At 37.5% G+C, this 17,282-nt stretch overlaps 1 protein-coding gene across 1 annotated transcript in view; it reads right to left on the bottom strand.

The window, feature by feature from the left end:
• Window positions 1-13,155: 13,155 nt before the first annotated feature.
• Window positions 13,156-17,282, bottom strand: part of oca2 (oculocutaneous albinism II) — a 60,868-nt gene continuing 56,741 nt past the window's right edge. Inside the window, exon 24 of the mRNA XM_042006533.1 lies at window positions 13,156-14,060. Within this exon, the coding sequence (XP_041862467.1) occupies window positions 13,973-14,060 (88 nt within the window). The 3' untranslated portion in view covers window positions 13,156-13,972. The remainder of the gene's footprint in view (window positions 14,061-17,282) is intronic.

The following is a 17,282-nucleotide window of genomic DNA, read 5'->3' as shown; positions in this document are numbered from 1 at the left end:
TTGGAGTCCAGTGAACTCATTGTCATGTTCTGGAAAGCAGGTGGAGATGATCTGAGCTTTGTGACATGGTGCATTATCCTGCTGGAAGTAGCATCAGAAGATGCTCCACTGTGGTCATAAAGGGATGGACATGGTCAGCAACAATACTCAGGTAAGCTGTGGTGGTTAGATCCACTACCCTGCATGCTTTAGATGTTTACTTTAACACACCTGAATTAAATGTATGGCTTATTACCAGGTTTGCAAAGACTTTGATGAGGAGGTACATTGATCTGAATTGGGTGTGTTGGAGTAGTAAAAACGGCAGAAAACGTCAATAAAGTCAGTGGGTCCTGAGGACCCAGATTGAAATTAAACTAGTTTAAACCATGCTTAGTTGGTACTAAGGGGCCCAAAGTTTGCAACCATGCCATGTTCAACGTCACTTAAATCTCCTTTCTTCATCATTCTGATGTTCAGTTTAAACTTCAGCAAGTCATCTTTACTAGTCTACATGACTACATGTGTTGAGTTGCTGCCCCATAATTGCCTGATATTTGTGTTAACAAGCAGTTGAGCAGGTGGACCTAATAAAGTAGTGGGTAACTGTGCATTGTGAGACATCACCACTAGATGTTAGGCTTCAGCATGACATAGCACAGAGGAACCCAACATGTTTTCCTTGGGGACCCCCTTCATGCAAATACTAAAAAGCCACGGACCCCTGCCCCACCTCGTGCTGAAGCCATCCTTGGTTTTATGCTTTCAAAAGTGAGATTCTCACCATAAACAACGCATTCTGGCTGAGTCCTGTCCTATGACAAAGCCAAAGTTAAATTAAAAACATATAGCCTAACTTTTTTTTCTTAAAATAGGCACAATGTGTGGACATTAATCACAATGGCTATAATAATAATAATAATAATAATAATAATAATAATAATATAATAATAATAATAATAATAAAGGATTAGATTTATATAGCACTTCTTAAGGCACCCAAAGCGCTTTTACATTGTATCTTTTCTCGCTCATACTTGGTGATGGTAAGCTATGTGTGTAGCCACAGCTGCCCGGGGCAGACTGACGGAAACATGGTGGCAGCCAAGCCGCACCTACGGCCTCTCTGACCACCACCGAACTCTAATGTTCAAAGCCTTGGGGACCCCTTGTTCTCTTTGGGTGATCCCCTTGGAGGGTCCCAGACCCCAGGTTGGGAACCACTGCTGTAGCATTCTGGACCTTATAAATGTCCTGTTCAAGTTATTGTGTAGGAAAAAAAGAAAATTACTGAGGTGTTATTCTCTGTCAGACTACTTAAAAACAGCAGCCAGTGTGTTTATATGACAAAAAACAAATAGTTTAGTTCAACCAAAAACCAGGCTTTTTAAAATCTGTATAACTGTGTTAACCTTCTGAATTCATACATATCGTAGCTCTATAAGTTAGATTACCACTCTCAGAAGCAGGGGTTGGATCGGTCCTGTATGCTTATGCTCAGCTAGACTCAAATGGGCCATAGAGCTTTACATGGGTTTCAAAATTCCATGTTATTGCATTTTCATTTTTGTATTTTTATTCGTCCTGTTATTTCATCCAGTGTTCTTCCCTTTTTATAAAATCTACATGATTTGAGACTTTGATGGTGCCAGACCTCACAAATGACACAAAAATCTCTCTTTGATTCTGTACTACTGCAACAAAACCTTATTTATCTGGTGTTTGATTAATTTTACTTGCGTCTAATGCATGTTTAATGTTAAAGTAAGATGCTATTTTATATCAGTTCATCTTTACACCCCTAATAGATAAACAGCCATGGAGCCGTGTGAATGATAGCGACCACATAGTTTGACCAAAACATTTGCTGAAACCCGCATGGCTTATGACTTCAACTTTCACACCCATCTTCTTTTTCATCATGCACACAATGCTTTGATAAGAAATCCAATTAAGTCGATGCTGAGCAGTCTTATTTCCAATCATAAACTATAAACAATAACCCATCAAAAGTGTAATACATTTCTGTCATAGATATGCAAATGCTCTATTATTAGGGGAAGAAATGTTAACAAGGCAAGTGAATTTTGATCAGCAGAGATCACAACTGGGGTTCTGTCAGAGAGCCACTGCAGTATTTACTCTGTGAAACCTCTTGTGCACTAGTTTGAAATTAAAATAACAGGTCTTTAGAGATTCTAGTGTGAATGGTGCGTGCTGCACCAGATAATAATAATAATCACAAATAACTTCAGTAGCTTCTTGGAGTGGAAAGGGGAGCACTGTTCGGTCTTCATTTGAAGTATAAATTCTCTTTGATTCCACAGAAAAGTCTCTTATTGCTTCCTGTGTCTGTTTAAATCAGGTAATCTGTGAAAGCAGTGGCTTCATTTGGAAATGAACACCTGCAGTGTTTTGACCCTTTGTACCAGTGAGCTTCAAACTGTGGTTAATCATCACTCCCAGCAGCCAACTGAAGATCCTTAACTGCTTCCAAAGGCTTTGTAGATTTGTGTCTAATTTGATGGCATGTACAGTGTGTGTGCTGGTCATGGCACTGACTGTTTGACTTCAGAAATCAACACACCTATATTTTCTAATTTTATTTTATCCACTCAAATTATCAGTAAACAACCACCTTTCAGGCTGATAAGTGTGTACTACTTTGCTAATCTTTCATATTACTAATTAGTAATTTCCTAATCTCATAAATGAGAATGAAATTGCATCGTAGGAAAATTGAGGAGAAGAAATTTGTAGTTTTGTCACAATAATAATTTCAGCATTTTCAAGCAGAAATGTTTAGTTCTGTCTTTTAGGAAGAAATAAGTAGAACTTGCTACAATATTTCAAACACATTAAACATGTTTTGAGATTAAGCCATTGCAGACTAGCAACTTACTGTTTAGCATCGTACTGTGTCATCCTGTAATAATCATACTGGGCCCTTTATCTTCTCCACAAATTTCTTAAACACTTTCTCAAATTAAGAAATCTCTACATCAGATTCATGAGCATGTTCTTAGACCCAGAAATTCTTTGCATCTTTGCTCAGTCTCCTTGTGACTGAAGGAGGGCAGTGATGTGCCCACCATGTCTCCCAGCTCCTGTTGAAATATTCCAGTGGCCAAAGTCCAAACTGGAGAGAAGCTGCACGAGTGGTGGAACAGGGTTGGAGCGTTGTGTTTGGCTCCAAACGACAGCAAACAATTGTCCAAGAGAGCAGCTCTTAGAGCATACAAATATGTACTCATCACTCTGTAAATAAATCTTTGTGGTCATGAAAGTTTTGTTCTCCCTGTTGGACATGATCTGCAATAACTGACAACAATAGAAAATATGTTCTTTTGTGAGCAAGACTGGGATGAAGAAATGTCACATGAAGCATAGAAAAATGGTGGAAGCACTAACTTATTAAACAATTTCCAATTAATTTGATGTAAATTAAAATTATTGGTGTACTTTATTTATTTAAAAATATAAATATGAATGTAATGTTTTTATTGTATTTCAAGGAACTGAAAACAGAGGATAACAAATGCTGGTTTGGTTTGTGTGTGTAAGTTTACTCCTGAGTGTTTGAAGGATTTATTCTCATCTAAGAACAAATCTTGGCTAAAAACACTTTTGTGATTGCCAAAATCTTCATAAAAAGTCTATAAGAAGGACAAATTAGTTTACTTCAGAAGCCTGTGACACCACATTGGTTGACAGTATAGACTGCATGGAAACCAGGAGATTTAGTGGAGCTGGAGAACATGGTCAACCTGCAGCTGTAACATGTTCCAGCAACCGCATGAACTGGAAACAAGTTGTTGAACACAAACCATCAAAAACACTTTTGTTAAAATGAACATGCAAACTGTGACATACTTAACTCAAAGCTCATTAAAAATTAAGACTCAGAAACATTAAATGTGTACTTGTTCACAGATGAAAAAAGCCTCAACAAAATCATCATTTTCTTTTGTCGAAAATAAAACTTATCAAAAAAAAAAAAGAAGCACTTAGTCTAGGAATTCTTTAAGCTTTTACCTCCTTTTTCAAATAACAATTTTGTGACTTTTTTGACAATCTTTGTCCTCTCCGAGAGTAAATCCAAAAATGTAGGGAAATATTTTTAAAGGTGGTCTATAGAGCAAAGAGTAACACCACCTGTCTCATTTGAAAAGGAAAACAATACTTAAACATCCCCTGCCAAGATTACAACAGGAATGAAATGAGCACAGGTTTAGCTGGTCTGGCAGGATGCATCCAGCCCATCAAACCCAGTCTTGTCTGGGACGACCAATCAAAGCCATGGATCTGACATGGTTTAGGTTTTATAATAGCAAGGGGCCGCCCCACAGAGCCAATCCACCCTTTCATCCCCACAAAACCAGGGATTAGCCTCCATGAAACTGCTCATGTCTGAAACCAGGTACCAAGGTGGAAAGGTTTGAGACCTCTACTGTCTGTGTTATGTTAGGACAGCATAGCCACATAACTGGAAGATATGACGTCAATGGGACAAACACACGATAACTTCCAATCCACGCCTTCCTTTTTTTTTTTTTTTTTTTTTGTTGCTTTGTAGTCCAGCGTTACTCGAAGAAGCTCAACTTCTTCATCAGTCCAAACAAATTATGCCTTGCAGTGAATCCTTAGCCATCTTCTCTTCTCTTCTTCCAAAGTGAACTTCCTGCAACACGCAGATCAGCCTTTATCTGTACATTTGCTGCGTCTTGTTCTAGCTTTGCAGTGTTACTCGTTAGCGCTCCCCCACAGCCTTGTGGTATGTACTACAGTGGTTTTGTGAGGATGGTGAAGCCTTTCTCCTAGTTTTTACCACCAGTTTCACACCTGAACTGGCTGTCCGTGTGGACATAGCCTAAGACTGAATGAAGGAGGCATGACGTGGTGTTTCAAGTTTTCATGCATTCATTGGTTGCATGTCTATCCAAAAGCATCCAGATGTGTGTTGATAAAGCTTGGAGAGACTGATTATGATTGAAATGTTTCTTAAAAGGCAACATTTTCAGTTTCCATTATTATGTTTTAGCTTAAATGCAGTGTTAAAAGAAAGTTTTAATACTTTAAACATCACCCAAACCTCAAAACACAGCAGCATGTGGTTTGTCCCAAATTTCCTCAAACAGTCCAATTCTGCAAGCAGTGTGCAGGCAGTCTCAGCTAGAGGCTGCAGGTATCCACCGCAGTCATTTTAAGAATGGATGTTGGTGCAATTAAAGGAGTTATTCCCGACTATTGCAGGGTAGAACTAACACTGTCTTTAGCATGTGCTTTCAGGAATGGATCAAATGTGAAGCTAGTAAAAGGCTCAAGAAGATGCCAGCTGAGGGACAGCACTGGCTTAAGCTTCCTCTAGGTTCAAAGAGCAGATGCTAACTGTTAGCCTCCAGTCACCTGGGTAGAGCCAAGCAGGCAAATTCTTGCCTACCATCAGCTGCTCCCTGCGCCAACCAAGCAGGTACCAGGCAATAGCTGCCATTCACCTGCTCAGGGATGAGGGAGCAAGCAGCAAAAGGCGTTTAAGACCAATCTGTAATGTTGTACAACTGCAAGTTTTTACCAAAGTGAATAAGCTGCTGTAAACTTTGTTGTAGTGGTTTGTCCTGCTGTTCTTCCTCATAACCTGACTCCAATTCTTATTTGAGATGATGTCACGCTCAAAAATCATGTTTGTCAAATAACATTCAATTCTTTATCAAGTTGTGATAACTCATAAATGAAGAATTTGACCAATTAGAAGAAAAATTCCCTAGATCCTCTTGTTTTCCCCAGGAAGAAAGCCCTGCTTTAAAAAAAATTATAACATATTTGAAATATGATGGGTGCAAAGACAATTTCAAGGTATCCAAGATTAAAAAATAAATTAATGGAAATGATAATCAGGTCCACTTTAAAGTTTGGAGTTAAAATATTATGTTTCCTCTGCTGTTTTTCTGTTTGTATGACAGCTGAACATCTTGAACATCAATAAATTTTTGAATCATCAGATTTGTTTATGTTTAAAATCATTCAGTGTTAGGCACATGCCACGAAACTACAGACTTTTTACTTTGACAATGAGAGAGACTCCTGTTTAATCCTGATTTGCAAAACTGCTGACATTCTGTTGCAGCTGGAGGGAATCCAGCTGTTCTGCAAGCCCCTTATCTGGTGTCCAGTTTGGTCATGCTCAGTGGCAGCTATTAGCATATTTATTGTGCTCTTACCAGATGCTCCCACAAAGATATCTCACAGAATGTTTCATCTTTGTCCACAATGCAAAAACCAAAGTAATGGGATGTTTTTTCTTTTATTGTGTGTGTGTGTGTGTGTGTATGTGTGTGTGTGTGTGTGTGTGTGTGTGTGTGTGTGTGTGTGTGTCTACCCCATAGATTGAGTCCACTTGAACATTGTCATAGGGGTACAGCATTAGCAGTACATTCAGGTGTGTTTTTACAATGTGTGTGCTACCTGTTGTTGTGGCAAAAATGACTCATTAGTGCCAAGTAAAACTTTAGTGAATAAGTCTCAAGTTGAACAATTGTTTCACTGGGTTTTTTTAAAACAGATTGATAAGGGAGCATATATGACTGCATTTGTATGAAGATTCAAAGAATCTTCTCTCTGTTACATTATAGCAAGAAATGAAGGTCTCATCATACACACAAACATTACCAATCATCACATCATCAGCTGTCTGTGCATTGTTCTTCTATCTGGGTCTTTATTATCCTGAGTAAGAATAAGACAACTTTGCAATGATGACATCATATCTTATTGCACATCATATACACTGAGTAGAAAGTATGGTTCACAACATACTGTATCTAAGTAAAACACACTGTATGAACCAAGAACAAGTTCAAGCATTGTTTGATAACATATAGCAAAGACCAGGTCTAAAACATTTTTGAGGGAGGGGGCACACAGACAGGAGAAAGGGTGGCACATGCAAATGATCAGTACAACCTTTAAAAACAAAAAAGGAATAAATAAAAAAAAAAAACTGGCAGGATAAGATAGTCAAATTGTAGAAATAACACAAAACTTTCTTTATAACATGTATTGACACAGTAGCACTGACATGATGTGATCACCTGCAGCTATGTGCCATAGTTTAATAAATCAATAAATATTCAACTGATCAAACAAACGTGATTGAAGATTTTTTTTTATTTATTTATTTATTTTTTAATTTGTGGTATTTGTCAAACAATAAAAACAATGACCAATGATGTTGGGGTTTTTGTTTTGTTTTGTTATTGTTTTCCAAGGACAATGCTCTCAAATATTATTGTCAATGTTCACACGTTTTACTCTCATATTATTAGCAAAAAATGATAATCTTTGGGAAAAAATGGGAAAATTGTAAACTGAATCAACAATAGCTGATTTTTTGTCATTTGCAGGAAGCATTAGTAATTTTCCTGACTCGGACCGCAAAGCAGCTTAGTTTAGCTGCTGCTAACTGCCTCTAGTTAGCAGCAGCTAGCAGACTAGCAAATAATTATTAGCACAATATTCAAGCCACTTAGATTAACTTCTGTCTGTCTCTTTCTTTTAATCATCAGTTGCTCGTCACCATCTGTCTACTCGTTTTTTGTGTTCAACCATGTAGACTGATCCATAACTTCAACTGTCAGCCATTTGATGCTAACTGAGAAGCTTCTTCCAGTCTGCTAGTGTATTTCTATACTTGGATACCAGTTGTAGCCTAAAATTACACCATAACTCTGCACAAAGTGTGTTTTGAGACAGAAAAAAAACTCAAAATAATCTGTGGAGTAAAAGAGTTTCCGAACATTTCACAGCCTCTTTCAGCTGGCAGGCCTGTCTACTTTGTGTTGTTTGGGTCATATTTTTAGTTTCAATTCTTTGCATTTGCCTGTTACTGCAACTGATGTTTGCATCCTTGATCAACCTTCGCCTAAATAAACAACCACATGAGGCATTAAACAATTATAAATATAATGATGTGGGAACAACTTGCTGTGCAAGCAAACGAGGCCAAAGTGAAGTATCCGTTTACTACTGAACATGGTCCTTTTTGATTACTGGGTGGCACTATTGTTCCCCAGACTGCATGAACTAATTAATTAGACTGGTTCAATGGGAAAAGTAATTTGATTTCCTCTAAGCAGTCTCCTTTATTCACAGCCAATGCTCCCATTCATCAACAAGGGATTATATGTGTTCCACCTTCGGTAATTAGGAAGTGGAGTGAGAAGGCTTAAGAGGATTCACTTTAAAGGCTATTTTTAAAAATCCCCATCCTACACAAAGTAATATAATTCACATCAAAATAAACCCCTTTTTTCTTTGATCACAGCACCATCCAGGATGATCCTGTGAAATGGCTTTCATTGTAAGCATGGGAAGTAAAACTACACAATGGTTTGAGAATACCTTTATAAACAAAGTCTTTATGTGTAATAATATTGTGGTTTAAATTTACTGGTGACCAGTAGGTTTTAAGTGTCACAGCTGTGAAAGAAGCATGAAAATATGCTAATTCTCTGAGTTGAATAACAGTATTATGACTAAAATAAATTACTAAATTCTGCAGTGCATGGATGATGGTGTACCAGGAAGGGTGATGCTTTACTCTCAATGGTGGTCAGGTCTGACGCTTAGAGGTGTAGCAACAATCAGGCATGAGATCAGATACATAATTAGTCAGATTATTTGATTGGCTGGCACCTTGATCACTACTTAAAAAAATGGTAACTTTCCATTACTAGCAAAACTAAACTACAAACTCAGTATTTAATTTGGGAGCGCAAGACGTCACTCCTTAAAATAAATGACAATGACTATTACAATCAGAAATTCATGTGGGCATGAATCACTGATGCTTTAGTTCATGAGCGCAGATTCAAAACTCAATAACTTATCCAGTGTGTCGCAAAACAAAACCTTGTGTTGGAGTCTTAAAGCTTCCATCCATCAGTTTTCTACAGTAGCTAAGCTAAGCTAAGCTAAGCTAAGCTATGATAAGACAAGACAAGACAAGACAAGACAAGACAAGACAAGACAAGACAAGATAAGATAAGATAAGAGCCCTCCTTCCTGCTCTGGGGTGGTATGAACGTTGCGTTCAAAGAGCTGGTCAAAGCTACTACAGCAGATGTATTGGGTGGTTGGAGTTGTCCATGATGGATGTTAGCTTGACCAACATCCGTCTGTCTCCCACCTCCTTGATGGAGTCCAGTGAGCAGTCCAAGACAGATCCAGCTTTCTTATCTCTTCCCATATTAGCCTTCAGGTCAAGGTTGTCCATATTCAGTCTTCCAGGACCATGGTTTACATATTTTTTTGCCTACACTTACTTGACTCAAATTATTGTGTCATTAACGGGTTAACTAAATGACAAGACGTTGAAGATAAGAAATAATTTACCCTAATGTCGAATCTCAGTCATAAAACCTAATATTTGTTGAATAATTGAAAATATTTTTCAATCTTTACGTTAGTGTCTTGAACAAAGGTTGCTGAGGCCATACAAACCTCTGCATGAATTTTGACTATAGCTGTAAAAGTGAATTGTTGTAAAATGTTGCTAAAAAAAAGTTCAATTGAGCTGAACTGAATCCTGCAACACAATGAACGGAATAAAATTATACAAAAGAGTTTTCCTAATGGTGGAAATGATCATTATTACATTTCCACTGAGTTTTTTGGCTCAGTTCTGGACTTGGTGATAATTGAGGTGCTTCACTTTTCAAGCCATCAAGTTCCCACAGGAGCAACACATTAATGGGAAACAACAGTCCAGCAGGAGCTCTGGTGATCGATCTGTGTTGCTGGGTTTTAGCTGGCCATGAGGCTGGCTCATTAAAGGGAACATGAAAGCCAGTTTTACTCCCTGAAGCTTAAACAGAGTGAGGACAGAGCTGTGAGAATGGCAGCAGAGCAACACTACAACATCCAAGAAAACAAATACCCAGACTGTTATTGTTAAAAGTTGCTGTGACTTAAAAAAACACATTAATTCAATAATCATTACAAACCCCAGAATTTGCATTAATTTACAAGGTGATTTATCCTTAATGAGTAGCACCTGTGATGGACTGGCGACCCTTCCAGGGTGTACCCTGCCTCTCATTTAGTAGCTGCGGGGAAATGCTCCAGCCCCTCTGCAAGCCTGTCTGGGAATAAGCAGAAATGGTCTATGGAGGAATGGAAAATAAACACAGAGCAAGACAGTAACATTCCTCTGAAACACTTCTTACCATCATCCAAAAGAATTCAGGAACAGATTGTGAATATTTGGTTTTAACAAGGGAAACTAATCTCAATTACTCGCCTTAAAGTGTAAAGCAGGTTCAGGTAGGTTCAAAACACTGTCAAAGCTAAAGCTTTGCCTCTCAACATGAGTTTTATTGGCCAGATTTAAATACCTTTTGATTCAGTTCTTGCACAATTTACACCAAATAAGATTTATTAATCATGACAGGAGCAGAACATGTTCTTCTGTTCTGTTTGTCTTTCTGACTGTTGCATGTTCTCCTTGTGTGTGCATTGGTTCTCTCTGGGTATTCCCACCTTCTTCCCACTGTCCTAAACATGCATGTCAGGTTGATTGGTGTCTCTGGTGCCTCGTGATGGACTGTAAACCTGTCCAGGGTGTACCCTGCCTCTTCCCAGTAGCTGCTGGAAAATGTCTCAAATCCCCACTGTACTATGAACCACACACTGTATCTTGAGGAATAGGGATTATCTGAGCATCTCTTATTACTGTTACCTCAGATCATTTGATCTTATAGCTCAAGACAAAGTTAACTATTTAGTTTCTGAGACTTCTGCTGTGGAAAGCTGTACATCTTCCAAAGGCTAATACAGGATATACAAGGCTTTAATTTGTGCAGACTCTGATCTAATTCAGCTGGAAAACTCCTACAATAATACTGGCGATCTCTCTTCTGTGTGTGAAAGGGTAGAAGGGTGTCAAGACCAAGCAGTAAAGGAACAAGGACACAAAATACTTTCAAAAACTGGGTTTTTATTGACCCAAAATGAATACAAAAACCCAAAAGAATGAAAAAAAACTAGCCGACAAAGAAAAGAGGTCAACTAAAAATAATGATATTCAGAAGTGTAACTTAAACTACGGAAGCGTCCAGCTGCCACAGCCATGAAAAAAATATCGAAGCAGTTTCTCGTTATAACGAGATAGATTCTCGTTATAACGAGATATAAATCACGTTTTAACGAGATGTATTTATCTCGTTATAACGAGAATCTTTGTCGTTATAACGAGATAAGTAAAAAATGTATTTAGCTCGTTATAACGTGATAAGTTTATTATAAGAACATAGCCTGTACTGTATGCAGATGTTGTTACGACCTATATTGGAGCAAAATACATTTCATGGAAAATATACTCATCAAGCAGAAACTTTTCAGTTCTTTGTGACAATGATTAATTGTTCTACTCTGGTTTATTGCTGTACAGAAATGTGGGACAGTTATGAGAAACACGTAGGTCACCTGCCTGCGCACAGTGAGACGGTGCGTGCCTGTGTGTGTCTGAATTGCCACAGAGCAGGCATCCCCAACTTGGGACCTCTTGAGCCAGTGTCCTGAAGGTTTTCAGTGTGGTTTATTATTTCCAGAGAAATTCCTAATTTACTACATGGGATTAAGTTTTACTTCATTGGAGAGATTTGATGAAGCTTGGAGGACACTTGTTGACGTTGCACCCTTTAAGAAGACAGGACCACGTCTTTATGTCGGCAACTTATTTCTCCCAGTCCCAGCGGTGCATAAAGCCTTTATAATTTTCATTTTTATTGTCAGGAGACAACATATTATTAACTGAAAGCAGCGCGCACACCCTATTGTCACTCAGACACATGCACGCACCGTCTCACTGCGTGCAGGCAGGTGACGCACCGTGTTGCTTATAACGGTCTTGTGTGCAAGAATAAACCAGGTCTGCACCAGCCTGTTAACGACCCATTATTTGAGTCAGGTGTGCTGCAGTATGGACATACTGAAAACCTGCAGGACACTGGCTCAAGAGGTCCCAAGTTGGGGATGCCTGCTCTGTGGCAATTCAGACACACACAGGCACGCACCGTCTCACTGTGCGCAGGCAGGTGACCTACGTGTTTCTCATAACTGTCCCACATTTCTGTACAGCAATAAACCAGAGTAGAACAATTAATCATTGTCACAAAGAACTGAAAAGTTTCTGCTTGATGAGTATATTTTCCATGAAATGTATTTTGCTCCAATATAGGTCGTAACAACATCTGCATACAGTACAGGCTATGTTCTTATAATAAACTTATCACGTTATAACGAGATAAATACATTTTTAACTTATCTCGTTATAACGAGAAAGATTCTCGTTATAACGAGATAAATACATCTCGTTAAAACGTGATTTATATCTCGTTATAACGAGAATCTATCTCGTTTTAACGAGAAACTGCTTCGATATTTTTTTCATGGCTGTGGCAGCTGGACGCTTCCGTATTAAACAAATGAAACTCAACTGAGGAAAACTGACCTAACACAATGACTAATGAGGGTAATGAGGGTAATGTTTCGGTCGAACCAAATAACACATACAGGGGAAAACAAAATGGCAAACAATAAATAGATAAGGACTCAAAACTAGCTAAACTTGACCTGACGAGCCTGCGCCCAGATTTAAGGCTCCTCAACCCTTTCCACATCTTTGCTCTACCAGCAAAGGAATGCTTGCCCCACCATGGTAACAAAAAAAAAAAGTCTAAAACTTTCCACTGTTGACGTGCGCTCTCCATCACAGCAATGACAGGTAACGATAAAAATGACAAATTAACACTAAATATTTGTGACTGTGAAGAAAAGTATTGTGAAAAATAAATGTGTGAAACATTAGCACTGGGCTTGAGCCCTCACAAAGGGCATGCAGCAACAATGAGTCCATCACAGTTTATGAGATTTGTCATTTTTCCTTAATGTTAAGTTTCAGCAGACTGTGTGCGAATGTAAAAGATGTGAACAAGTTTTAAAAAACTTCCATTTACAGGAGAGAATTATGTACTTGTGTTTTGCTGGTAAAACACATGAAAAATCTTATCTAATTAATTTCATCAGCCTTTTGTAAATGCAGAGTTACAATGTGGGTTCGTTTACTGATCGCAGTTAGAAATCATTTATTAGAATTAAAACCATGAATAAAACCTCACAGACTCAAATAAAATCCAGACATGACTTTTTTATTGTTCATGTTCATCTCAGTTATCATCAAACATAGATGTTGTTCTGGTTGTTGGGCTGTACAATAAATACAGGAAACTGTTTTTTATGACCGTTTCTAAGTACTTACTATTCAATATGATTAACTGGACTACATCAGTTTTTGTGTATATTCATTCATAGAGCTGAGAAATCCACTGCTGTTTTCCTGTTTCCTTTAGCCTTTTCCAGTTAAACTGACTCAAGATTTGAGAATCAAACAAAGAAATAGACATAAGCTGTTATAAAATCCCTTTCACTGGGTTTCGTGATTTTTAAAAAAAAATCTGCAAAAAATTGGGAAACCAGGGAGTAATACTTGTCAGAGACAAATCAAGATCGGTCCTCTAAATGTATAAAAAGCAAATTATGTGACATATGAGCCTGAAGTCATGACGTACTGCTTTTTGTGAAGAGGCCACGTGGATTTCCAACAGTATGAGGTCTGAGACCACAGCTGAAATCATTTACACCAGTTACACCCGCTGAGAACATAGCACCATGTACACCGTTATGGAGATGAGCCTTTTTTTTTTTTTTTACAGTAAAGAAACATTTCCTAGATTTGGTCAAAGCTCCTGTGAATTTGGTCCCTGATGGTGCAAAGACACTTCACCACAATTTGAAGAAAACATGGTTGCAGTGCTTCATGTAGTGCTTGTAACCTGATTGGTCAGTCAGGTTACACAGTGAGCTGAAACTCACTGTGTTCACACACACACACACACAAACACACACAGTTTCTTTGGCTCTGTAGAGGAGGTGTGGTTCACATGTTCCACCCCAGTCCGATGTGGGTGGCCAGCAGGTAGCACATGGCGATCATACATGTCATTATCATCATGGGGAATCCTAACCTGTAAAAAGCAAGAAGATGACAAGTTATTTGCACAATACAAAATAACTGAATGTAGCATCTGAGGAAAAATCCCAACATACCATCATCATTTAACACGAGACAGGAAATAATCCTCACGCTAAACTTTTCACAAGCTTTCTGATTTTTTTTTTTCTGACACAAAAGAGCCTCTGCTGTAATCTCAGGGGATTAAGCAGACACATGAATGAATGAATGAATGAATGAATGAATGAATGAATGAATGAATGAATGAATGAATGAATGAATGAATGGTTTATTTTGAACATTAAAACAGTAAAAGTAAAAGTAATCACATGTTCAAAAAGGAGTAGGAATAAGTCTAACATATTTAATCCCATTCAAATACAGCTGGCCCTTTTAATAACTGATGGACAAATAATTTATATTCCATCCCTCCATTATCGTACTGCTTCATCCATTCTGGGCTGTGGGGAAGCTGGAGTCTAACCCAGCATTCAGCAGGTGAGAGGCAGGGTACACCCTGGACAGGTCTCCAGTTTATCGCAGGGCCTTATCCACTACTCATAAAAAGTTCAGCATATTCCACTTTGGGGTAAAATTTACAGAAAATGTAAAAGGTTGATGCTACACTGATATTACATCATGAATGTGAGGCATTTGCATAGAATCATGTAATGATTTTCTCAAACAATTTATTGAAAGAAAAGCTAACAACAGAGGTGGATATGTTGCCACATAAAAAGCCAATGTCTCAGTAACTTGTGGTAGGTGTCATCTTAGACTAGTGATGTCTAAATATGAACCGAATGATGAAGAGGACTGTTTAAAGGGGCAAAGAGCTAAATTGTTTCACTGCAAGGTTTGCTGTTGTGCGCTGCTTGTAGATCAAAACAGTGTGTCATGAGCCACCCTCTGCCTTATATTTGTCTTTCTCCACTACTGTTTCAAACACCAGGAGTTAAAGAGTTAAAATATGCCTAATTAATATTGTCAAAGTCTGGTAATTGTTGGAAGATGTTACCGTGTTGGCTGTTGCTGTAAGGTGACACTCAGTGTAAGTGGCATAATCAGGTCTATGAACATAAATAGTGTTACTTTATTATCTTACAGCTACACAATGTTTGAAGGGTCATATGGTGATTAGTGATGACAGAATTATCGGAAAAGTCCTCAAACAACCCAGAAAGGTAAAAAAAGACAAGAAAAAAGTCATTACAGACACATCTGGTAACAGATTGCCTGAAGCAGCTTGCTCATGACTAAAAGTGTGAGCTGATTACTTCACAATGTCATGTGACATCACAGCTTTTATTCACAACTATCTTTTATTACTATCTGTACGACTACTTTTAATTAAGTGCATTATTTTCTTTCTTTTAGACCTGCATGTTCTTTTGCAGACATAAAATAACAATTCTTTCATTTATGGAAAAACTATTGTTTGCATATATTAAAGTGATATATGCCTGAACCCTACTGGTTATCTCTCTTTTCAGTCGAAGGGAGATCAGAGGAGGAATAAATTCAGCATCGTGCTGGAAATACATGTTATCCTGCAGGTAAAGGCTTGTTTTCTAAAGATACTGCTGTTTCAAAATTATTTGTCCAACATATATTAAATATCTTCAGGTATTTGCAATTAATTCATTTAAAGCACTCAACTGTAACAAACTGACCATTTCTGTCAAAAAATTAGAAATGGTGTTATCGATTTTTTAAATACAAACCTTTTGTGTGTAATGACTGAAATGTATTTATGATGCATTGTGAATTAGCCTCTTAGAGGACTCTGTGCTGCAGATGGTTGCTCATTTGGATCTCTACCATGTCCTACATGAACACATGGCTGCTCTCAGGGCCAGAGCTGTTAGCCTCCGGTCTGAGACACAGATCGATTTGGGAGGACAAAAGCAGGAAGGAAAATACATGTATACAGGCAAGCTGGCAATCAATCATTGTCAAAGCGGCAAAGGATTAATCGAAACTGTGATCATTGAAAAATAAAGGTACTGTAATCGTCTGACCAAAAGGACACAACAGAAAGAAACAGAGACATCCATCTAAAAATATATATCAATAACTGTCTCAGCCTGATTGTAAACATATATAAAGGATCACCTTTTCCAGGGAGGGTGAGGGGCAAGGACACCTTGAGTTGCACCCAAATTTTGGTTTGAATTAGGAGTTCGACTTGACCACAAATCTTTCATTGAAGTAGTTAATGATCATGTGAACTCAAAAATAACTTTGCCTCTTCATCACCTAAAGAAAAGCGGCAGACTGCAAAAATATTGCAGTGTTGATAAATCTAAACATGTTTTGGATCAAAAATCACTTTACATTCTGTTTATATTCTGTACTGTTCACTGATTATATATATATATATATATATATATATATATATATATATATATATATATATATATATGTATATATGGGCCAATGGGCTTGTGGCAGGGCTTTGCTGTGCTTCTAATTAATTGTGTGCACCTGTTTTAGATTTTCTAGGGCAGGGGTCTGCAACCTTTACAATCCAAAGAGCCATTTTTCCCTCAACCCAGCTAAATAAAACTCATTTAAAGCTGCAAATGTTACGAGACCTTTTAAAAAAAGACAACTTATAATTTTTGATAAGTATGTACTATAGGAAATTTGTTGTCATTTTTTATTATTTTTATACTTTATTATTTTATTTCTATTTTTAGGTTTTAAAATAAAGAAAAACAAAACTTTTGCAAAAAGAGGATAGACAGAGTTTCTTCTATGAGATGTTTGGATATTTGTGGAAAATGATGTTTAAAAAAAAAACTCATAGTTTCCAACCTAATGACAAGAAAAACAGATTTAAAAGATATTACTGATGATTTTAGTGTTTATTATAGTGTGAAAATTCAATGCAATTATTCCATTTTTTAAAAATGAAAAATTGCTAAAAACCTTCATTTTTTTATTATATGTGTATTTAAAAACATTAGTTAGTTCTTTAGCATTTTTAGCATGTATGAAGAGCCATCGTGGAAGAGAGCTACAGAGAGCTGCTGTGTTCACTTGTGACTGATGAAGACAGAAGGTGCCGAAATGTTAGTCTCCAAGAAGTTTCACAATAAAGCTGAAAGTTTTATTGAAGAGCTTCTGCCCTGTCTGTTTTTTACATGGCTTGTAGTGTTTTATGTGATCAACAAAACTAGAAAAGTGTTTTTATATATAATCTATTTAATATTTTGTGTTGATGCTCAGT

Source organism: Melanotaenia boesemani, chromosome 14 (assembly GCF_017639745.1).
Source record: "Melanotaenia boesemani isolate fMelBoe1 chromosome 14, fMelBoe1.pri, whole genome shotgun sequence".
NCBI lineage: Eukaryota > Metazoa > Chordata > Actinopteri > Atheriniformes > Melanotaeniidae > Melanotaenia > Melanotaenia boesemani.
The sequence above is the reverse complement of the archived record's forward strand: the minus strand, read 5'-3'. Positions and strand labels throughout refer to the sequence as shown.